This window comes from Mirounga angustirostris, unplaced genomic scaffold (genome assembly GCF_029215605.1).
Source record: "Mirounga angustirostris isolate CCGP_5_RB_7025 unplaced genomic scaffold, mMirAng1.0.hap1 SCAF_5, whole genome shotgun sequence".
NCBI classification, from domain to species: domain Eukaryota; kingdom Metazoa; phylum Chordata; class Mammalia; order Carnivora; family Phocidae; genus Mirounga; species Mirounga angustirostris.
Window position 1 is genome coordinate 173,082,051 of NW_026991713.1, and position 23,962 is coordinate 173,106,012.

At 50.8% G+C, this 23,962-nt stretch overlaps 1 protein-coding gene across 3 annotated transcripts; it reads right to left on the bottom strand.

The window, feature by feature from the left end:
- Positions 1-211: 211 nt before the first annotated feature.
- Positions 212-22,334, bottom strand: AGFG2 (ArfGAP with FG repeats 2). Of its 3 annotated transcripts, none has more exons than XM_045875680.3 (13): positions 21,984-22,334; positions 13,939-14,032; positions 12,949-13,064; positions 11,706-11,859; positions 10,943-11,108; positions 9,881-10,006; positions 9,122-9,154; positions 4,094-4,214; positions 3,840-3,922; positions 3,569-3,652; positions 2,423-2,551; positions 1,998-2,083; positions 212-1,686 (listed from the first exon to the last, which is right to left on the bottom strand). In XM_045875680.3, the coding sequence occupies exons 1-13, from the start codon at positions 22,202-22,204 to the stop codon at positions 1,627-1,629; spliced, it is 1,473 nt and encodes a 490-aa protein (XP_045731636.1). In that variant the 5' UTR covers positions 22,205-22,334; the 3' UTR covers positions 212-1,626. The 3 variants fall into 3 exon arrangements, with proteins under 3 accessions (XP_045731636.1, XP_064449303.1, XP_045731637.1); XM_064593233.1 differs by lacking the exon at positions 21,984-22,334 and adding an exon at positions 14,910-15,041; XM_045875681.3 differs by lacking the exon at positions 9,122-9,154 and having other exon boundaries at positions 21,984-22,260.
- Positions 22,335-23,962: the final 1,628 nt, after the last annotated feature.

A 23,962-nucleotide genomic window follows, 5' to 3' on the forward strand; every position in this document is an offset into this window, starting at 1 on the left:
CGTTAAAGGTCATTGGGTGGAAAGACCCAGAGAATCCCAGGAATGAACAGCTGAAGGGCCAGAGTCCCTGCGCAATGTGGAAAAGGGAGGAACGTGTCTTGATAGCAAGGCTGAACGCTGGGCCTCTCCGCTGCCACGTGAGGTATTTAACCCACACTGGCCACCTTGTCACCACACAAACAGCCCGGACACCATGGCTGTTGACACAACATCCTCAGGTAAAAACAGTCTGGGGAGGGGCCGTGGATGCACCGGCCTGTGAGCGGTCTACTCCTGTACTCAGGTCCCACCATGTCCATCTTGGAGTGTCACTGGCACCCCCGGGGGAGTCACCCCCTCACTGCAGCCACCTAACTCCCACTGCTAACATGGCCGGCAAGGAATTCCTGTCCTTGGCCAACAGCATCATCTTCACTGACTCAGCAGTCACGCTGGGGCCCCTGGAACTAACCCAAAGTGAGACCATGAGAGCCATTTCCCTTTTCTTTCAAATGCAGTTCTTTTCCAACATTGCCTGCGACAGCTTTGGTGCAGAGATTTTGGGGGGTGGGGGAGGCACATGGGGAAAAAGAAAGGAGAAAACCAGCCAATTGCACAAAGCCTTTCCCTGGAAAAGCCCAGGCTCTGGGGGTGGTCAGGACTTGTGACTGCCCTCCCCACCACCCTCTGGAGCTCCCGCTCTGCTGGTCGAGGCACAGATGGGGATCCATTCCATTCCCCATGTGGAAGAGCTGTCTGGGAGCAGGAGAATGGCGGCATGTGTATATATATCTCTATGTGTGTGCGCGTGTGCGTATATATATATAATAGGCTATATTAGAAAATTCTCTATGTATAAATATAAAACACTGGTATCCAAACATGACACCACAGCAAACTAAAGTGCTTGACAGGAGTTGGGCATGTCTAAGTATGTAGGTAAAACTATTATTCATCCTGAGTACCCAGGATGAGGGAGAGAGCTGGGGAAGCAAAACCATGGAGGGCCTTCTGCCCTGGTAGGAGTGGGGAGAAAAGGGGGATGCTGGCCCAAGCGCCCCTCCCCAGCCCCCCTCAGCCTTCTCAGCCTGTCTGATCACTGTCCCAGGTCAACACCATGCCTTAACTCCACCTTGACCCTGCTTTTCCCACTGTGCTTCTGTCCACAAGGAGACCAGTGTTGGAAAGTTGGGGATGGGGGAAGGCTTTGCTCCCATAGGGGAATGCGGGTCAGTCTGTGCCCACAGCTTCCTCTGCCCACACGGTTGGGAGTGAAGGGACCACTATGTATGCTGAGGGCAGGAGAGGAGGATTATTGTCATTATAATTAATAATTTGAGAAATCAAACACCATCACTCCTCTAGGCCAGGCCCTGCCTTCTCTCCTCTTGGGCCTCCTGCCTGGGTAGGGGCTGGAGGGAGGATGGGAGGAAGCCTTGGGGGCAGCTGACCCGGGAAGCTGCCCTTTTATCTGCAAGCCCCAAGCAAAGCATTAGCACCTCCACCATCCCCAAGACCCCTTCCCTACAAAACAAGGCCCATTCTGGTCTCAGACCCACAGAAATGCCACAGGCAAATGGTCACCAGAGCTCCTGGGAGTAGAGGGGCCCCACAGGACAGGGAAGAGCCCCCCCCCAGGACAAAGTGCTACAAGAATGGGTTGGTGGTTGGAGGTTTGGAGGCAAACGGGCTTGATGAGGATCCAGTCTGGAAAGAAACAACAACCACAAATTAGGGGATTAGGGGAGAAGAGCTGGAGACCAGAGAAAAGATGCAGTCCAGGATTCCTTTCTCCCCCAGAATTACTGTGCTGAGGGTTGTGGGAAGGTCAGTGGGCTGAGGCAAGTAGGGGGTGGGGGAGTGTGGGAGACAACAGGGCCCACTGACTAACCCACTCACCCCTGCGTGGCCAAGGCAGGGCTTCACGAGGGAGGGGCACAGCTTCCAGCCCACACTGTCCTGTCCTCCTCGAAGGATTCTGTCCCCGACCCCCAGAGAGAGGCCATACCCGCACTCACCATGAAGGGGTTGGTAGAGGTCCCAGCTGGCTGGCTCAGTTGCCTCTGTCCCAGCTTGGCTGATCCTAAATCGCTGAAGGAAGAACCTGGGAAGCAAGAGCAGAAACTAGGCTGACATAAGCCCTGCCCCTCATGCTGATGCTGACCACTCCGCTGGGCCTCCCTGCAGGGCAGGGACCGCTCCATCCTACAGTGGCCGCAAGAACGGGCCTTTCTAAAGTCGGGGAATAAGGGTATGGAGCAGAGTCAGAGGACACAGGCAGGTCTGTGGCTTCTCTGGCCCCCCCTACTGGTCCAAAAGGGAACTAGCTCAGATGTCTGGCTCCCTAATAGTCCTAATATTCATTGCCACCCCCCTGCATTCCGGCAGGCCCTGGGGGTGGGGAATGGGGGTAAGAAAGGAGGGTGTGGTCTGAATCCCTTACCATTCTGCTGCTGAGTCATCGAGGTCTGTGGGGGGAACAGTGGTGGTGGGAAGGTGCTGACAAAGGCCCTGGTGGGTGGCACTGTCTGGGGGAAGCCAGGCCCCGCACTGCTCATCCCAAAGCTGGGCCCTGTGGAACGAGGACATGAAGTTCAGGCGAGGTTCTGGAAGGCAGGCTGGAGAACGGTTCTTCCTAGGTCTCTCCACGATAGGGACATGGGATAGAGTGTGTCCTTATCCAGAGGTACCCAGTAAAAGTACCCTGAGTGAGCCATGGAAGTCTTCAGCTTCCATGCAACCTAGCAAACCTGCCCTCTTCCTGTCCACGGTGGATTGTGGCACGGAGGGCACAGAGGTGCCGAGCAGGGGCGGGGCCCAGAACCGGGGTCAGCTGCCTGCTTCGATTAAACTGCACCAATGAAAGCAAAATATTAGCCCTCTGTGTATGTGCCTCAGTGGTCTCATCTCTTAAAAGTGGGCCGGGCCCCTTTCCTAGGGCTGCTGGGCAAAGCCAATAAGGGCTGTAAAGCTCTCAGCAGTGGGGTTTGCCACATGGGTCAGTGGTCAGTGGTGCCAGCTGCTACCAGTCTCTCTTCCCGGCCTCAAGGTTTTTAAGAACAACAACAACAAAAGGCAGGGGTGGGGGTGGGGGAGCATGCCTCTGAAGATAGAAGAGCTGAGGCTGCAGAGGAATAGGGAGCGAGGAGATCACAACACTCCAGCTGATGAGAGCAGGGACCAGGGGCAAGGCTGCAGGTGGGACACAGAAGGGGGGTGCACACTGCCGAGGGGCAAGAAGGGAGAGTCCTGCCAGTCAGTCGCAGAACCGGCTCAGGTCAGTAGCAGTCTGCTTTTCGTAATTGTGAAATTCTGATTCTGGGACTTGGGTGCTTCTACTCTTTGCCCACTAGGCGGCCCGGAAGTTCAACCTGGTCTGGCCCGGTGAAGGGTGAGAGGAGGACTGAGGCTGTCTGCCACTCCTCCTGACAGTGGGGTGTGTGTGTGTGTGTGTGTGTGTGTGAGAGAGAGAGAGAGAGAGAGAGAGAGAGACGGAGAGGGACAGAGAGAGAGAAGGGAAAGAGAGAAGGAGGCAGAGAGGAATTTGCGCCCTGGAGAGAGTCAGGGCCAGGGCAGTCTGGAGGCTTACCTGTGGCCAGGCCGTTGGGCTGGAACGGGTTGGTGGAAGGCAGCTGAGGGTGAGCGGCAGGTACTGTGAAAGGGTTGGTGAAGGCTGCTCAGGGTGGAATGGGGTAGAGGTGGGAGAAAGAGAGGGTTACTCTTTTCTCATCTGGTTAATACTCGGATGACAGCATTCCTCTCAATCTTGGTGTGCTCTTTCTCCCCCCGCCTCCCTGCAGAGTCCCCAGGTTCCTCTTGGCTTTGGATCCCCTCCCTGGGTCTCCACAGGTAAGACTCACCTCCAAAGGCAAGCCCCGTGCTGCCGCCTCCACCAGCTGTGGCCGACTGGAGCGTGGGGACCTGGCCGGCCACCCCGAAGATGCTGTGATGTGGGAAGAGAAGTCAGCATGCAGGGCACTGGGGGTCAAGGGGAGAAGCAATGCAAGGGACCAGGAGATGCCAAACCCTGTCCTGCCCGACAGGAGGAGCTGAGCAGGCTGGGAAAAGCAAGGCTCTGCAGCCCCAAGGCAGACTCCCGGACGTCTGGACGTACCTGCTAGGGATACCTCCAGGTGACGCTCCGGGCGCCAGGAGGCTGCCCATATCTGCGAGGCTGTTGGGCTGACTGGCAGGTGCGAGAGGAGAGGCCGCAAATGGAGTCACCTGGCTGCTCCCTGGGCAGTCACAGGAAACAGAACAGGGAGTGCTGGGGTGAGGCAGGAGGGAAGGGGTAGGAGAAGAGATGGAGGTGGGGGGGCAGGGAGACGGAGCAGAGTGATGGCACGAGTGCACCCACTGGGTTCTCTGAGCCCATTTCCCCCTGGGTCATCCGGTTCAGAGGGCCTTGACTGCCGCCAAGAACTCTGGGTAACATGGTACTCAGCCTTTGTCAATCTCCTTAGTGCTCAAAGCTGCCGCTGCTGAGAGAAAGCGGCCCGCCCTGGTGTCAGGTCAGTGTCCCTCCTGCTGTAGTCTGACTTAGAGTTCCCATTTTTTCCTCAAGCCGTGGACATGTCTGTCCTTTCCTCAAACCAGCATTTCTATGTATGGATAAAGCCTAGGAAGGGGCAGGTAGAGGGGATGGGGGCAGGAGCTGTGAAGGGCAGAAAGGCCCAGACACTCGGGAGCCTCTCATGGAAGGTGGAGCCCACAGCGGAGCACAGACAGCTCAGCTCCCACTCCCACCGGAGCTGCCCCCTCTCGGGAGGCCACCCTAAGCCAGGAGCTTAGATCAGGGTTCCTCTGCCCTCTCTGGTCCTCACATCTCAAAAGAAAAAGCCCCGAGGGCGAGCCCACGTGGGAGGCGTACGAAACAGCCTGAGGAGCAAGTCCAGGAAGTCCCTGTCCTTTGGAGAAAGCCTCTTTATCTGCGTGTCTCAGCCTCATCTGTACGGTGGGATCCAGTCAACCACTCTGGGCTGTTGTGAGGGTAAAATGAGGCTACAAACGGAAAAGGCTTGATTTTTATGAGTGCTGGAAGACTCGAACCGAAGGGAAACACGCTTTGCATGGTGTCTGCCACATGCTGGTGCTCAGAAATTGTTTGCTGAATGACTATGTGAGAGGTAGAGTGAGAAGGACTGGACTCCAGTCGGGGCCCTACCCCCTGCTACTGCTGTGACCTGCGCAAACCATCTTACTCTCCTGAGCCCATATTTTTGCTTGTCCTCTCATAGGATGGCTGTAGGACACCGCCCCCCTCCGCTGAGGTAAGTATTTTCAACTAAGTATTCTGCAGTCTGTAAAGCGTGCATAAATGTGAGCTATCATCATAGCCTATGATAGAAGAAACTATTTCCGCGGTCAGAGAAACAAGACAAGGTCTTGAAGGAAAGGTGATGGCTGGCTTAGGTGGTAAACACAAGTGAACGAGAGCCTCGCCTGGACTCTCAGCTCCAGTCTTCCCACGCGCTCTGCCTTGAACAGGAGCCCCCACCCACGGTCCTGCCCCCCACTTCGGGCTTTAACAGAACCACGTCTTCAGATGGGCCTGCCTTGACCTCAGTCTGCATTAGAGCCTGGTTTTCCTCTCCTAACACCTTGTTCTTCGCCCCCATGGCACTCGACATCTTTGTAGTGACATATTTTTGTTTCTCTATCAACTGTGTCCCCCTCTAGACCAACTCCCTTGCCAGGTTTCTCACAGATATCAGTTGCAAATGTGCAAAACGTGACACATGCAGGGTGATTCACAGCAGCGCTGTTTGTAGGCAAAAGACTAAATATTCATCATTCGTTCTACGTAGTCATCAACAGGGGATGGATTAAATAAATTACAGTATATACATAAGCAGGACTATTGTGCAGCCATTAAAAAACAATGAGGAAGCATTTCATGTGCTGATAAAAAAAAATCTAGCAGTACTGTTCAGTTAAAACAAATCAAGGTACAGAATAGTATGTCTATTATGCCACCAAGTGTGTTAAAAAAAAAGAGAGAGAGGGGCGCCCGGGTGGCTCAGTCGTTAAGCGTCTGCCTTCGGCTCAGGTCATGGTCCCAGGGTCCTGGGATCGAGCCCTGCCTCGGGCTCCCTGCTCGGCGGGGAGCCTGCTTCTCCCTCTCCCACTCCCCCTGCTTGTGTTCCCTCTCTTGCTGTGTCTCTGTCAAATAAATAAATAATATCTTTTTAAAAAAGAGAGAGAGAGAGAAAGAAAATAGAATGATAAAAAGTAAGTGAAGGCCACAGGCTCCTCTTCCCAGGGGCATGGCAATGGAGAGGCGGTAGGACAGCAGCTGAGCAGGGGCGGTGGGGGGGGCTGCAGAAATGTTTGGAGGCTGGATAACCTGAAGCCTGTTTGTGGGGAAGGGGGAATGTGATGGCAGAGGTGGACAGAGTGGAGGGGAGACTCAGCTAAGAAAACTGTTGGGAAAAACCCTGTAGAGAGTAGGAAGGATGAGCAGGTAACCGTCACAAGGGAAGATACCAGAGATGAGAGGAAGAAGGGCAAGGGAAAGATAAAGACACAAGGCAAGGGACGAATGGCCAAGCCAGGCTGGTTCTCAAATCTGTGTTGCTCCCTGGTCCCCTCAAACTTCAGCCTGGTTTCTCCTAAGTTTGGGGCTTTTTTTCTGAAGACCCTGGAACTATCATCTGAAACTCGATGCTCTTCCTTCCCTAAAGGGTAAGGCTGTATTGATCCAAAGCCCTTTGGTAAGGGGATCTTCCTGGTGCTAGGCATCTCGGCTCTGACTTGGAGAAGCAGAGTCCAGCAGGGAAGGCAGGTGCCCAGGGCTGGCCTGCCGGCTCCGAGCTTCCAAGGGTGGGCTGCTTCCCTTGTGCTCGCCTTGGCCACCCTCCTTCTCAGCCCCTGGCCTTTCTACAGGGACAAGTGCTAGGCTACCACGCCACTGAGCACACTTGGGCTCTGTCCTCTCCAGGCCCCAGGCGTCAGGAAGACTGGAAGCCAGCAGCCTAGTGTTGAATCTTCTGGTTCTCAGGGTCCCCTGGCCTTTCCTGGGCTATGACTCGGGGTAGGTGGAATTTCTGAGTGAACACAGCTCCCTGTCCTCACTAAGGTCAGACTCTTCAGTCCTGCTCTGGGCCTTTCCGTCAGGTCAGGGAGCTCCCAGGCTGGGGGAGGTGCTGTCCTTCTGCCCTGCTGCCGCCTGGCTGTGTGTCTCCTGGCAGACGCTAGAGGGCAGAGCCCACCCTCGCCACGGCCGGGTCGACCCCGCACTTTCCGCCCTTCTCAGGGAACCTAGGAATACCTGCGCTCTTGTTGTCTTCTTCTGCACTTCCAGAGCCCCATTCCCTGCGGCTGGATTGGTATACATACCTTCTAGCAGTTTCAGGGGAAACTGCAGTTTTAGAAACTTCCCCTCTCCAGACTCCCCCTCAGAAATATAAAAATACAGCCAGGCTTGTCAGAAAAGACACCCACCTCTCACCCAATTCTCCCTACTTCATCCCCAGTAGTTCTTTATGTCACACTCGGAGAACCACCCTCTCGTGATCCCGGTGCGGTGGGAAGTGAATGGGAGCTGCCATTCATCAGCCATTCGGGTTTGGCCAAGTCACTGGCCAAGTGAAGCCGGTTTTGTCAACTGCAAAATGAGATCTTTCCTTCTTCGTGGAGATAATATGAGGATGCTCCTAGCAGTGGCAGGAGCCTCACAAGGGCCGGTTGGCTCTGGCTGGCTGCAGAGTCTGCTTTTTGAGATGACCAGACACTGGACGCAAGTTCACCCCAGGTTTGGCCAGGGAGGGCTCCTGGCACCTTCCTTCTCTCCTTTAAAGGTTGGCCCTTTAGGCAAGGGATTGTGACAGGCATGCATTTCTTTATCATTATTATTTTTTAGATTATTTATTTGAGAGAGAGAGCGTGAGCACTAGTGAGGGGAGGAGCAGAAGGAGAGGGAAAAGCAGACTCCCCGCTGAGCAGGAAGCCCAACGGGTGGCCAGGACCATAACCTGAGCCCAAGGCAGACACTTAACTCACTGAGCCACCCAGGCCCCAACAGGCATGCATTTCTGACCGGACCAATTTATAACCACCTCGTACAAGCTGCTTCCTTTCAAGCTCTCATTCTGAGGAGCACCTCCGTCTTGCTACACTGAATAGTCCTGTGCCAACTTACATTCTTACCGATAGCATGCAAAAGGGCCAGTTTCCCCACACAGTACTGGCCATTACCAATCTTTAAAACTTTTGTGAATACAATGTGTGAAATTATTATCTTACTCTTAATTTGTGTTTTCCCTGATTAGTCAGGTTGAGAACATTTTCATCATTTTTTTTCTGGGTATTAGCTGCTTGTATCCATTGCCTGTTATCCTATTCTGTCTTATTTATAGGAGTTTTAAAAAAACACATGATGGCTATTAGCTTTTTGTCTGTTTTCCATATTGTAATTATCTTTTCCCTGTTTCAGGCCTTTAAGGACAATGAAACATTGTTATGGGACATCTTTTGGGACACCTTTTATCATATAGAATGTGACCTAAGCAATTTCTATTTGTTAGAAATTTATGTGGTGTCTTCTGGTCTGTGGTCAAATTATAAAAGGGTTCCGTGTTTGAAAATCCTGTCTTTTGATTACAAAGTTCTACTTAGATGTATTAGGTCAAACTTGTTCAAGTGTCACTCAAACGGCCTCCTTTCCTCCTTATTTGTCTATCTACTTTATCGACTATTGATCTTGCGAGTCCACTACCATCCCCCTCTCTGTTGCTGTTACATTTTCACTGTGTCTAACAGTTTCTGCTTTATGACTTTCAAGGCTACCCTGTCAGGTACTTGAAGTTGGTAACGTGAGAACTTCTTTGTGAATTTTAACTTTTATCAGTATAAAATGTCCCTCCTTGTCCCATTCAAAAGAAAAGAAAAATAAAATAAAAACAAAAGCACGCAGACAGTTCGCGGTGGCACAGTGGGAAGGCTGTGGGCAGAGCGAGAGTCAGGGAGTCTGGGCTCTGGGCCGAGCTCTGCCACGCTGTGGGTTGCACGACAGGGAAACTGCTTAACTGCTGGGAGACGGCTACATTTGAAGGGTTCCTCCCAGACCTCAAAGCTCTTGGCTCAGAGGACCTGAGATAGGCTTCTACTTTGGGTGGGCTGTGGAGTTGGAAGAATAACTCACCAAAGCTGTAACTTCCAGTTAGCATCCGACTGGCTGGCAGTGAGGGTGGAGAAGGGGAAGGGTGGGCGGGGTGGGGGGGGAGGGAGAAAGAGAGAGCGTAAGTCACCGGCTTTCCCCAGACATCGGGTCTTTAGAGCACTTGGGCTGCCCTCCCGTGTGTCCAGGACGGACAAAGGTAGAGGGCCAGCCCCAACGCTATGAAGACTTGATGTCTGGGGACTCAGGGAGGAGCCAGATGCTTTACAGCAGCGGCCTTTAGGGTCTCCTTTTTTGGGGAGAGGTTGTCTCAATTGCTAAACAACACAACACTGAGTTTACAGTGTTCTGCTCTAACAGGGGTGAGTGAGGACTTCCGGAGACTATCTTGGACTCTGACCCAGCCCTCGCTCTTTGGGCAGTGCACAACATGGACCATCAGAGCACTCCAGAGGAGAGGTCACGTCCACTCTTGAGTTTTCGAGGACTGGGGTCTCCCCAACTTTCCGGTCAGAGATCTCCTATACACACCCTGCACAACTGCTGCTGCGATTGAGCTGTTTTCCTTCCAGGACAAAATGGAGCAGGAGGGCCCCTCTTCCTGCCAAGAATCTCCTCAGACCCCTCTCCCCCTTTCCCGGGCCTGCTTCTCTTCCTTCTCTGTCTCCTTTGCCCAGCTCTCTAGGTTGGTGCAGATGCGAATGAAGGGCGATGTGTGGATGTGGAAAACTGAACGCAGTTGGAAGAGAGAAGGGCAGCAGAAGAGAGCAGGGCAGACTTTACCTGTGGGTGTTGGCTGGGCCTGGAACGGGCCTTGGCCAGCTGGAGGAATGCTTCCAAATGCAGAGGACCTGGGGCTACTGCCAAAGGCATCGAAGTTGGCAAATCCTCCATGGGAAGGTGTCTGGCCTACAGGTGGAGGGAATGTAAAGGTCAAATATATAAAATGGACATATAATCGATATAATATGCACTAATTCTGAAGGCCAAAGGCCACTGATGGGACACTGCCTTTCCACAGGGTCCTGTTCAGGGAGAGATGGCAGGGGTCTGGGCAGAGGGCCAGACACCCGCTGGGGGACATGGGGTGTCAGAGGCCTCCAAGTTCACTCCCCACCATCTTTTATCCTTTTTTTTTTTTTTTTAAAGATTTTATTTATTTGACAGAGAGAGAGACAGCGAGAGCAGGAACACAAGCAGGGGGAGTGGGAGAGGAAGAAGCAGGCTTCCCGCCGAGCAGGGAGCCCGATGTGGGACTCGATCCCAGGACCCCGGGATCATGACCTGAGCTGAAGGCAGACGCTTAACGACTGAGCCACCCAGGCGCCCCATCTTTTATCCTTACTCCACGAGGCATTCCCATTTTTGTCAGGGCCTACTTTGGGCTGAATCATGTGAAAAAAAAAAAAAAAGAAAAGTTGTTTTTGGTGGGGGAAGGGGCTTGAAAGGAAGAAAGGAAACTAGATACCATTTTATTCAACCGGCTGCTGCTGGTCTTTGGGAAGAGAGCAGGGGAAATGGAACACATGACAAGCCCCCTGCCCCCATTTTAACGGAAAAAGAAGGTAATAAAAAGGCGATTTCCAGTGTTCCGAAAGGAAGTGTGGATAGTCCCCGACTGTCATGTTTTTTAGTCAAACTTGCAGACATAATCCGGGCTGCTCTCATTTGACCCCAGCCCTTCCAACCTTGATGCTTCAGGATTATCATCACATTCATTTGTGGGAGGGGAGCTAGAGATGGCGGGGGGGGGGGGGGGGCGGTTACTGGTCACCCCAAGGGCGTGAATGGCCTTGTGTCAGGGGTAATACACTGTGGAATGTTCTCCTCCCAGGTCCCACTTACCCCCAAAGGCTGGGAATGCAGCGAAAGCTGGTGCCACCTGGGGAGCAGCAAAGGGGTCTCCACCTATGTCGGCCAGCAGGTCGGTACTGGCTTTCTTGACCGAGGAGTGGGGAGGTGGCTGAGAGCTCCGGGGCTGGGACGTCCGAGGCTGAGACTGACTGACAGACTTGAGAGGAGAAGGCATGACATAGAGCACTTGGAGGACCGGACATGTCCCGGCCCCTGCATGGCTCCCTAGGCTGCCCCCAGATAGGCAAGGGGAGAGAGAAGAGAGGGAGAAACTGCCCTCAACTGAGAGACTTCCTGGGCAGCAGCTGCCTGAGCCCCTCGCATACCTAACTTCTCTGTCTTCTCAGCACACCACCTCCTGGAAGCAGACATTTTAGAGCCTATCAGTGAAAGTAACCCTGAGCTACAGGGGATATTGCCAAGAGCCCCCCCCCCCCCCCCGCCCCCCAAGCTGTTACTTCCTCATCTTTCCCGGGTGCTGGAGGCAGTGTCCCGGCCCCTCCTGCGTTTCCTTGGAGCAAAGGTCAGGTTTGAAGTCGATACTCCGACTTCCCTAAATACCACTTCCTGTTGGGTTCTTTCTTCCAAAAGATAGGAGGCCAAGGTGAGTCCAAGACACAGGTAACAGCAGGGCCGAGAACCAACTCACACCAGCTATACTGTCGTCTGCTAAGTCCGGGGGTTGGATTTAGGAAACTGACATCCCTGTCTCCCAAATCCCCAACTAGTCTCGAAGGGCAGGTCTGAGAGTTACCTGGCTAGAGGTGGAGGCAGCAGCTGAGAGAGACGGCACGGGATCCCCCAGAGGAGTCCGCAGGGGCTTCCCTTCCGGGACGGAGCCCTGGATGGGGGTGGAGGCACTGCCTTTGGTATAAGCGGGCCCCTTGACTTGGTCTGGGGGGACATACCTTTGAGAAAGAATAGTCAGGCTGAAAGGAGGGGGTAACACCATGGGCTGTGCTCAGTGTAGGCACCTGGGAAGCACGGGTGGCAGCAGTCCGGGTCCCTCGGCCTTTGCCCTCTGATTTTTGAGCTAAAGGGAATTTCGTAACTCAGCAAAGCTCTGCCCATCTTGAGCGTCCCCTTTACTGTCAGATGCTCATTCTTTTCTGTGGGAATGTTCACGTCACTCTGCCTTGGGCCTATTTTTCTCTCCTCTCTCCTTTCTCTGACATCAACCCATTTCAAGTAATAACCCGTCAATAATGCTGCTGGACAGGTGATCCTATTTTCCAACCTCCTTTTTCTTTTCTAGGTGTTTCTGCAGTTCCTCCTTTTCAGTCCCACAGAAAGTTTCTGCCACCTCCTCTTCTAAGTGCTCACAGTCTATCCTGTTAGCTTCTGCGACTTCTGATAAAATGCCCTCCACTCCATTGTATGTATGTGGTCCCTACTCCGGAAGTATCTTCTTTTCCTGGAGGACACCCCCAGGAAGGGCCCCAAAATGCTGTTTTGTCCACATCGATCTCCTTGCTGTCTGCATTCTCTTCTCCAGCCAAAGCTACCCCCCCAACATGCACACACCCCTGAGATCAAGCCATAGAAAGTGCCACCTGGGGAGAGAAAAGGCAAGGGAGAGCAGAGATGCTGTCCTCGTCACCAGAAAAACAGAACACACATAAATCGTGGAAAAACGATGGGCTAAAAGCACAGAGCTCTAGGACATGGTGCTTCCAGCTGCCTCTCTGCATATATGGGCCCAGCTGAGCTTTAACCTGCCCCACACTCCCACAGGCCCAGCCCCTCTCCACGCAGTCTAATTTCTCTCCAAAAGAGGAGCATCAAATCTGCAGGGTTAGTGACTGGGAACAAGTTGTCCTTTCGGTAGTTTTATAATTTTGAAGTCAGAATTGAGCCCTAACTGAAGCTGGGTGGAATCCATTCAACCCAAGTCTGGCCTTTGAGAAAAGCCCCAATTCAAGTCTATACACTGGACTGTCAGATGAAGAATGTCTTGGGACATGGGTCTCCGTAGCAATCTCTTTCCTCCTCCTTACCATCTCTTTTTCTCATATTTTTCCTGGAGAAACTCCTTCACTTTCTGAGGATCCCTGGAATCTGGTATTAAAGATGTCCGAGCATCAAAAAGACCCAGCCAAATCTTCCTGCAAACCTAAAGGAATGGAATCAGGTAACAGAGGAGTTCAGGCAGAAAGCATGGGATGGGAATGATACCACTTCCAGTTTATTCATCAATACATACTTATTGAGCACAGACACAGCTGAGGGTCTGGGTATGCCTACAAAGCAGACACAATCCCTGGCTTCCCAGAGTTGACCATCTAATGGGGAGGTCGTGCCTTAGGTAAGTAAAAATAGATTTATAAGTACATATTATGATTCAACTTATAAAAGAAAAGAGAGGGCCATGAGAATTATGGGGAACTAAATCTCGATGGGGGTGGGGTCAGGGACAATTATCAGAGCTGTGTCTTCCAGAACACCCTCCAGAGGCCTTCCTTCATTGGCGCCCTCCAAGTAAGCCAATTCTTGCAAGCTAGGAGGACTGCTAACAACAAGGACAGCGTCCTTCCACCGCCTGCAGATTTAGCTGGGGAAGGGGTTTAACCCACGTTCGAGTACATGGCATGGGCTTAATCCCACAGTGCTGAGGGTCAGGTGGGTAGAGCTGGCTCCAGGAGATTTTACTCCGAGGGGCCAGCCCAGTCAACTCTGAATGCTCAGCAATGTGGAGCTCTAACTGTCAAGGGGCAGTCTTCCCTGTGAGTGCCCAGGAGTCACCCCCTGCAGAGATTTTGCTCCTTCTCCTCATTCCTCTAACAGAGGCCTAGACAAACCACAATTTGCATACATAAGATTCCGCAGATATACAAATATACCTAAGACGAGATATGCTATATACTAAAAAAATAAAAGAAACTCGACCAAAAAAGAAAGCTGTAGGGTTTTCTATAGTCTTGAGGCAAAGCTCCCCCGGCCCAAAGGGCAACTACAGCCAGTAAGCCATTCCATGGGTGGTGGCTCACCTCGTTTCCACGGGATTGCAGGAATACTACTTCAGGCTCAGTGAAAGTTGTCATGGAGATGGACTTGACGCGATGAGGGGGGTTCAGGCCTCTCCTGTGGGAGAGAAACAGGAAGAGAAGTACAATGCAGTTAGCACCGCAGGTCTGTTTATGGGAGGAGGGGGAGGGAGAAAGGATAAAACAACACAGAAATTAAGCTCAGGTAGAATTCCCTGACTGAAGCTACTTCCTAATTCAAGGAAAGAAGGGAAGCGAGAATGTTTTGGAGGCTTTTTTTTTTTTTTAAGATTTTATTTATTTATTTGACAGAGAGAGACAGCGAGAGAGGGAACACAAGCAGGGGGAGTGGGAGAGGGAGAAGCAGGCTTCCCATGGAGCAGGGAGCCCCATGCGGGGCTCAATCCCAGGACCCTGGGACCATGACCTGAGCCGAAGGCAGACACTTAACGACTGAGCCACCTAGGCGCCCATTTTGGAGGCTTTTAATGAGAGTCAAGAATGTGTCGTGTTCCCTGTCATTCTCGAGAGGAAGGCAGAGCCTGCCCATCCAGAAGCCATCTCTCCCTTGCCTCAGTTCCGTGTTCAGCCTGCAGGCTGGGGGGTACTTCCGGGAACTCAGAGATGTGCCCACTTGCCATTTCCTATTTTACCACTGTTTTACACCTGCCTGCCCCTCTTCGTCTCGACAGAAAGTGTGGTGGTAGGGATGGAGAGGGCCCCTCTCTTTCAGGAAGAGATGTCTGGGAAAAGAGATAATCCAGGTTTTCTCAGCTCTAGATCTTTCGAGGAAGCAGGAGGAAGTCAGGCTCAACAATGAATATGAGATTGGCATGAGTCAGGAACATCTATCCTGTAGTAGCGCTTTTGCGGCAGCTCTGTGTGTTCTGTTAACTCTCTGGGAGTCTAGTTGTGCCCACAGAAGCCCCGTGGAGATTACAGTAGACAAGAAGGCTTCCTTGCCCCCACTCAACTGCTCTCTGGAGTGTTCTCACAAGGGAAACTTGGCGCTAAGCCAGGTTCCCCTTTCCTTTTCCCTTAAGTTTTACTCTGGTCTAGACCAACGGCACTCATCGGATGAAAACAAAACTGGCCAAACCACAACGAATAAACCAGCCCCTGGGACCAGCACGTGAAAGAGCATATAGGCATATGCAGGAAAGACAGTCTCCGCTGATGAGGCTCTTCAGACTTTTACTCCCCTGGGAAAAAAAAAAAAAAAGGGCAAATCAAGATATGAAAATAAAAGTAACTCCAGAAGAAGAGGGTCCTGGTTGATGCCATCAGGAAAGCAAAGAGGGAAGGCAGAGATCACACAGCTTACAAATGGAAACCCTAGAGAAAATTCAGGCTTACAGGTGCACCCACAAAATGAAGGTGTCCCTGCGAGTCTAGAAGAACGGCAGTGTGTCGTGTTAGTGTACGTGTATGCCACGGCGGCGGGGGAGGGGGGACAGGTGACACAGCCCGGGGTGAACAGTGAAGAGCGGCAGCCCCTTCAGATGACAAATTACCGATTGTGGGATTCTAACAAAGGACAGGACACCGAAGGCTACAACTGAAGACATTTTCAGCAATTCTGCCACTAGACTTTTAAGTAAAGGGTCTCAAAATACTCCTTTAAAAGACAGTATCAAAGAGGACTGATGCCCCAAGGAAAGATCAGAGCAGCGAAACCCAAAAGCAAGGCTTTGTAACTACATGGCAAACAATAGCTCTTAAACCTGATCTGCCCTGAAGACTCTCTTCTAATCACATTTCAGAGATATTCCAGTTTTCTCTCCTAAAGCCTCTCTTACTAATGGCCTTGTTTTGTTTTGAAGTCCAGACAGCCTTTTATATTCTTTCCCTAGATCTTACTCACCTTAATCCCTAGGCCCTTCCCCGTCAAAAGGCCAGGCCTTCTGAGGTCTAGCCAGAGCAGACCTCTCCAACCTTATGAGCCCAGTGATCCCACTCCTTATCTTCATCTCCCACTAGCAAATATTTCCTTTACCAAAATACAAGGCATTATGGTAGGCACTTTGTGGGATACAAGAGACAGCTGCTTATCACTCTATATCATATATATATCACTTATCTTGTAGAACCTAGTGCTTGATCACCCGGTGATTTCTTACAATGACCCCAGGAGCCTGGACAAAGATCATTCCCAACACAGTTGGGTGCCATGTAGGCACACACATAGCCGGGTCAGGGAGAATGTGGCACCCGGATGCAGCAGTGGGGGAAGGAAGAGAAATGGTCATGGCAAACGTAAAATGTATTATGTTAACACTAGAAAAACAGATTCGAAGTCTATCACAAAAAGGTCATTGACATTTCCTGACAGGACAACCAGGAACTGTTAGCAAAGTGTAAACAAGGAGGTGTGCTTCTTTGTAGGGGAAGGGGGAGGGACTTGACCCATTCATCAGTCTAGAGGGGATGATTAGAACAACAGAACTTTCTACGGCTGAGCTTGGACTGGAGGGGGTTTTTTGGGGGGCGGGGGAGGGGGTGTGGAAGATAGGGTGAAGGGAAAGCAGAGAAAATAAGTGATTTAGGTGCTTTGGGCCAAATGAATCTGAGGGAACAGGATGTTTCCATAGCACAGTACAAAAAGCATTGCTCTGACCTTGATGTCTGTAGACTGGATTATGTATAACTAGAGCCACAGTTTGGGGGCAGGGAAAATTCTCTACAAGGCAACATTCTGCAGCCCAGGAAGAGGACCTAGTTACATGGCCTATGAGTCAGAGCGTTTTGTTTCTGAATCAGAGAGAGGCCATTGCTGGCTGACACGAGCAATTCAGAAACAAGAGCCCCTCTCCTCCCGGTAGCTGAAATCTAATGGTCGAGGGGTATTGGGGCTGGCTGGGGACATAGCAGGGTCATGCAAGGGGCCAGAGCTGAGTTACTGGCCTGGAATCAAACAGACCGAAGTCTCCAAGCTGCACCCAGTCTCCCCAACACGACTTGCACGTTCTCCCCCAAAGAAGTGAGAGCTAGAAGGAGACACTGCCCTTAGGTTATCACAGCAAATGTTATTTCTAACCAGGAGGTGCTGGGCAAATGCAGAGATAAATGTATTTGCCCAGAATAGGGCAAGTGTTTCCAACTGAAAGCAAGTTCATTACTAGGACTCGGGCCTCAGCCCAGTCGGGAGGGCTTCGACTTCGGTTTCTGTTTCATGGAGCACCTGACTGGCATTTGAAGTACTCTGCATCCCTCTTTGAAGTGCCCTGAATTCCTGGCAGCAAAGCGACCTGCAGGGACCCTAAAGCCCACCCGATCCTCTCTCCTTGCCTCTCTCCCCACTGCCTTTGAGGATGCTCTCAAGTGTACGACTATTTTTACAAATACCACACCTTTTGTTTTCCTGTGGTCATCACCCTCACAACGGCCCATGTTTTGCTTCTATCTTGCTTCATGAAAGTCTCAAACCTGCTCAGCTGCTCACATAAGAAAGTTCGGTCAGGTCAACAACGGAAAAAACAGTTCTACCCGGCACCCAAGTTCTTTCCTTTGTGCCAAACTTGGACTTGGGAATTCCTGACTTCTGAATATTTCGTGTTCGGATTCATACCCCCCACGTGGGGTTTCTTTGCTCCTGGGATTCCAGTCCTCTGCCTTTGAGCGGGGTTCAGCTAAGCCACGCTGGCTCTTATCTTGGATCCAAACATCACCCAAAAGAGTCCCTATTAGAGACTTTTTCTAGTCCCTAATAGGAGAGCTCCCCACTTACCCTGCTCCAGGCTCAATTTCACTAATTTTAGGAAACTTCTTCCTCATCGAAAATCCCTGCTTCAACCCATTTCCTGTAGTTCTTCCTTAGTGACAATGATAAACTGCTGTCCTTTGCCTTCCTTTTCAGGCTCATTCTCAATCCTTTTACATTTTTTCCCCCTTCTTCTCATGTCTTTGGATAAAAGGTGAGGTGGGAGGGGACGGAGGGACGGGACTAACACAGGGGCAAGGGACACATCTACCTCTCTAACCCAGATGGATGGAAAAGTACTGAATTATTGAACAACACACAAGGCCTTTTCTTCCATGGAGATAAAAGTGCTTAACGAGGAACCGCTACGAGCAAAGCCAGATGGGGAAACTAAGGCACCAGGAGGTTAGGAACTTGTCACAAAGAAAGAGCTGTCAAGCACATCTCCTGGCACCCAGCCCAGAGCTCTGTCCACCCGAATCCTGACTTAATCCCACTATTGGAATAAAGTTGTACAGAAGTAGAGGAGGCAAGTATCTGTTACTGAGTCCCAAAGGACAATGGATTAAAGATGGACCCAAACAGCCAGGTTAGGGAAGCATGACACAGATTTTACTGGAAAAAACAAAACAAAACTGGGTGTCAAAGACAGTGCCTATCCCTGTGTCAACGACATTTCAGGCCTCAAGATCTATTTTCTTACTAAAGAAACGTGGTTTATCCATTGAGGCATCCAGGCAAACCAGAAGAAGAAAAAACACTGAAGGCACTGCTTTGGAAAAAGCACTTTTTAGCAGCAATCTTTACCCTGTCCTGGCTTTGCTCTCTAGTAGGAGAGTCAGACACAGCCAAATAGACAGGCAGATGTATATGCTGGGGAAATGAGACGGACCTATATCCAGGTTAAGGAAACTAGGTATTGGACGAAAACCAAATGAATAAAACTAGGTCAAATTTGGGACCTACAATTGTGGCAGCATGTATATAAATTTAGAAACAGCCAAAACTAGCAGCTTCTCTCTCAGTCCCTCACACCAACGCTGTGGTTTTCTGCTAGAGCTGAGAAAATATTTCTCATGAAAAAAGAAAATGAGAATGAGCTCTCACATGTAGTGATGGACCCATAGTCATACCCACCCACCAGTATTAAAATCAAAAATTTTCTCCAGATCTTGGGAAATTCAACTTTGGCTGCAACAGTCAACTTTGCTGTATCAGCCTGTGCAGCCAGCTGGGAACTCTGGTAATTGTGCTCACTGCCCCCAGAACACCCCACTCCCCTGAGAGGTGGATGTATTTGTAACATCCTCAGCAGAAAGCTGGCTTTCAAAATAAAGCCAGTCTCGCTGTCTCCTTTCTCTGGCTACGGTGCTAAGTGTGGTACTTGAATTCTTGCCCCGCCTCAATACCCTCGTCCTTTTTTTTTTAAAGATAGATTTTTTTTTATTTTTAAGGATTTTATTTATTTATTTGACAGACAGAGATAGCAAGAGCAGGAGCATAAGCAGGGGGAGCAGCAAGCAGAGGGAGAAGCAGGCTTCCCGCTGAGCAGGGAGCCCGATGCGGGGCTCGATCACCCTGGGATCATGACCTGAGCCGAAGATGCTTAACCGACTGAGCCACCCAGGTGCCCCATGTCCTTTTTTTTTTTTTTTTAAGGTTTTATTTATTTATTTGAGAGAGAGAGGGAGAGCACAAGCAGAGGGGAGTGGCAGAGGGAGAGGGAGAAGCAGGCTCCCTGATGAGCAGGGAGCCCAACACGGGGTTTGGTCCCAGGACTCAGGGATCATGACCTGAGCCAAAGGCAGATGCTTAACTGACTGAGCCACCAGGCGCCCCAATACCCTCGTCCTTTAAACAAAGAATATTTCTTCTTTCATCATCATACCTTAACATGAGTTCCCATCACTCTCCAGCCCATGCTGAGCTTTATTTTACTTCTCAGCACTTATTATCACCGGCAATTATTGGCCTACCGTGATTTTCACTTCCCAGTACCACGAAATCCTAATCTGTGGGCAATCAACCATGTGGATTTAAGATGTTACTTGGTCTATGTGTCACCCTGAGCCATGCCCCTCCATTGCCTGCTGAACTGTGTGTGCTCCCCCTTTACTCTGCAGCCAGCAGTAAGCATCCCTCACCTCACACCCTGTTTACAGCCCACCACCCGCTCCCAGCCTTTCCCAAAGTCCATCAGAGGACACAGGCAATACTTTGTGAAGACCCTTTTATAAGGTTCCTATGCCTTGCCCTACTTAGCTCATGCTAATTAGAACTTCAATTAGCACATGAGAAGTACCACCAGAACTTAGGCAGACAAACACAGCCAGGGAAACTACAGCTTTCTCCTAGAGTTTCCTCTGATATTTCTCTCCTTATAATGTCAACATGCCTTCAATTCAACTTCATTTATGGCCCGGCCTTTTGATCCTTCACTAAAGACCAACAGTAATGAGCACGGGGAAAAAGTGGTCAAGTTTTGTAAACTGTGCCCTGATATTTAAGGAGTTAAGTGTTCTAGCAAAAGAAATCAGGTTTTTAATGTGTGCCAGATCCCTTGACCCTCCTTTTGTCCTGATTGAGGGATATTCATTATAGAAGGGAAATGTTATCTATGGGATACTTTAAACCAAGATCTATAAAATAATAATAATAGTGTCAGCCCTCCCATTTAGTTAGTGTTTTATCTTTGCTGTGCAGCTAACCATGGGGATGAATTAACACTGTTTCCAAACATTTTCTTCCTAGGACCTAGACTCTGACATGCCATCAGTTTTATCCCTCTGCTCCCAGACTCTATAATCAGATTTTCCTCTTCATAACAGGATCTTTAGGAATCTGTTCTTTCTCTTTCTGCTATAAATAGTCCTAAACTTTTCTCCTTTTCTCCTCAGAGTACTTGTCCCAGTCTCAGTTCTACCCTTTTGCTTTATTTAAGTCTCTACCTTTGACACATTCCTGTTTGGGTTCTAATCATTGTCCCAAGAGCCACAATAGCTTTTACTTAGACCAAAGCCATAACACACAAGTGAGGTTGATCAGAACACAGAAGTTTGGCAAAGGAGGTAAAAATCACGTAGAGAGATAATCCTACACCGTATCTTCATTTCTGGTCTGCCGTGATCATAACTAATATCCAATAACAAATGCTGAAAACAGCAAACCCCATATGGCACTGGTAAACCTCTCTTTGCTTCTGTTCTCTCATCTGTCATGTAAGAACAATACTGCTCCCTCCTTGGCTCCTAAAGGTGTAAGAAGAAACAACGAAAGCATCCCTTGTTAAATACAAAACCAACCAACCAGACAAACCAATATATTAAAACAATACTGAACAAGTCAAAATAAATCTCTTGATGAACTTATACAGAATAGAGATACAGGGTTGGTAGCCAATGTTAATCAGGCATCTAACCAAATAATTCCCTATGGGGGAAAAAGAACCTTACTCTATAACCAGAAATCTGGCCTAGAACTGTGGCTCTAAATTAGCTCAGGCATGACCAAATCCAGTACCAGTGCCAAGTGTAGCGTTGCAGATTATACAACAAAACTCCCCCAAATCTAGAAAGAGCTGCCAGATGCTACTACCAGGACCCAGCCATGGCAACAAGAAGCTTAAAGGTGTAAACTACTACACTTAAGGATGGCTCATCCAGATCCCCAAACCTTTGGAGAAGTTAAGCTCTCTAACACGGTAATCCATCAGCTCTCATCTCTTAAGATTTGTAAGAAATCTACCTCTGGGTTGCACTCCAAAGCCCTGCAACATTAGGACCTGCACCCGAACGCTGGTACAGGGCTCCTTACCTGTCACAATCTCTATGCTGTCAGCCTGGGTTAACTTACCTATTTTAAATTGGTTTCTCTATCTCACACTCCAGAATGGGCACGAGCCAGAAGTACACCTTCATCTAGAGCCCAGTTTACTCTACCCCTTTCCTATTTGCCCCTCACCTACATAGAGTTCCCTTTCAAGGTGTGTGTCATTCTCGGGCCCTTTAAATCTTAACCTCCCCCCTGTTCCCTTCAACTCTCCCCCACTTTCGGTTCGGTTCGTTTTGCCTCCCCTCCCTTCGGGAGTTTCTCCCTTCTTCTCCGATGCCCTTCCTTTCCCCTGCAACGCGACTCCAATCGTGTCTTGTCTCCTCTGCCAATTTCCCTTCCCCATGACAGCTCTGCAGCAGACGACCCTCTCAGCGCATCAGGCGCGTCCCCAGGCCTCCCCGCCGCCCCTACCTCGGCTCCGTCCCTTCGCCCCGGATCCCCGCTGTCCCCAACGCCGATACTCCGCAGCCCCTTCCCGGTCCTCCCCCCCTCTCCTACCCCGCGCCAGTCCACTCACAGGAGGCCGGAGCAGGTGGTGCAGACGAAGCTGCCCACGGTGATATCCACGTAGGTGACCCCGCGCTGGGCGCACTCGAAGCAGTGGCGGTTCCCTGCCTGGCTGCAGCCGCCCAGCTCCCGCACCCGGCGACACCACACCTCCGAGGCCGCCTCCGCCTCCGCCTTACCCCCGCTGACCCCGCCACCCGGGCCTGGACCCTTCTTCGCCGCCATCACCATGGTTGCCCGCTCCCTCGGACCTCCTCCCCGCAAGTCAGCAATTGTCCCTTCAACCACAGCCACCTTCCCGCCTCCTCTGCCTCCTCCGCACGCCCGGCTCCCCTGACAGAAGATAGGAAGCCGGCGACGTCCGCGAGAGACTTCTCTACCCCTTGCCTTGCCTATTCTGCACGCTGATTGGTTAGTCTCCTCCCACCTCCCCACTCTGATTGGCTCGACATTGGACGGCCTTGGGTTGCGGGAGCCGCCAATGCCACGCCCCACCGCCTTCACCCTCAGGCCTCTCCCATTGGCCCGCAGAGACACTGCCGCGAGAACTGTGCGTGCCCTCTCCCTGTCTCCGCCCCCTCTCGCCACTGCCTCCATGGCGGCCCGCCCCCCAGATTCGATTGGTGAGTCCTCGGAACACGGGCTCCGACGCTAACTCTGACTGGCTGTCTAGGCTGCAAAGTTAGCGCGCGAGAAAGAGTAGGTGTCTCGCGCGTGCGCAACCCTTGTCCTCCTGAATGATGACGTTAATTCCCGCCAAATTTCAAAGGCCCAGTCTTCGCTAGGCTGTGCAGAGAGGTACGAACAGCAGAAGAGAAGTGGCCATAGGAGCGACCGAGGGGAAGAGGGAAAGAAGGGAGCTCTCAGAGGAAGGGAGGGAGGAGAAGGAGTGCTTTATAAATGCTATTTCGCTTACTCCTACCCTATGCCACAGGAAATCTCATTCTACAGAGAGTTTAGGTAATTCGACTTGTGGTAGGTCACACCACTGGTACATGGCCCAGCCAGGATTCTGATATGAGTCGTCTGACTTTAGGAACCCTGCTTTTAACCACCACACTATCCGTGGAATAGTATTTGACAAACACGTATTGAATTTCTTAACCAATTTTTTTTTTAAAGATTTTATTTATTTATTTGAGAGAGAGCACATGAGAGCGGGGAGGGTCAGAGGGAGAAGCAAACTCCCTGACGAGCAGGGAGCCCGATGCGGGACTCGATCCCGGGATCCAGGATCATGACCTGAGCCGAAGGCAGTCGCTTAACCAACTGAGCCACCCAGGCGCCCCCCGTATTGAATTTCTAATCGGTTTCAGGCACTGTTCTAGAGAGTGGAAGTCCAGCAGTAAACCAAACCATCAAAATTCCTATCATGGAGCTTACAAGCTAGGAGGGGGAGGCAGACGATAAACAAATGAGAGAATCATCAGTTAGTGATAACACCTATGCAGAGAATTAAAATAAGGTATTGTAAAGGAGAGTGGCTTGTTGGGTATTTCAGGGTTGGTCAGGGTAACCATCTCTAATGATGTCTCTCAGTGATATTTAAGGTGAGACCTGAATAACTAAAAGGAGTCAGCCATGAGAAGATCTGAGGAGGAGCAACCCAAACGCAGGGAAAAGCAAGGGCCAAGTCCCTAGAGCGTGAAGAAACTCGGTGTTTTGAAGCAGGAAAAAGGAAGCCAGAGTGACTGGAGCATGGTGAGTGAGGGGAGAATGGAGGGGATTGTACTGGAGTGGGGACCGATCGTGTAGAACCTTCCAGGCTTTTGTAAGGAGTTTGGGTTTTCTTCTAAGTGTGATGGAAAGCTGTATTAGTTAGAATTAGGTCCTACTATGACAGAAAACCTCAAGTAATGGGGCTCAAACAAAATGAAGTTTATTTCTCTCTCATGTAAAAATCTAGGTAGGCGTTTCAGGGCTGGTGGGTTTCTCCACTACCTCAGGGAACCAGGCTCCTTCTATCTTGTTGCTCACAGGGCATTACCT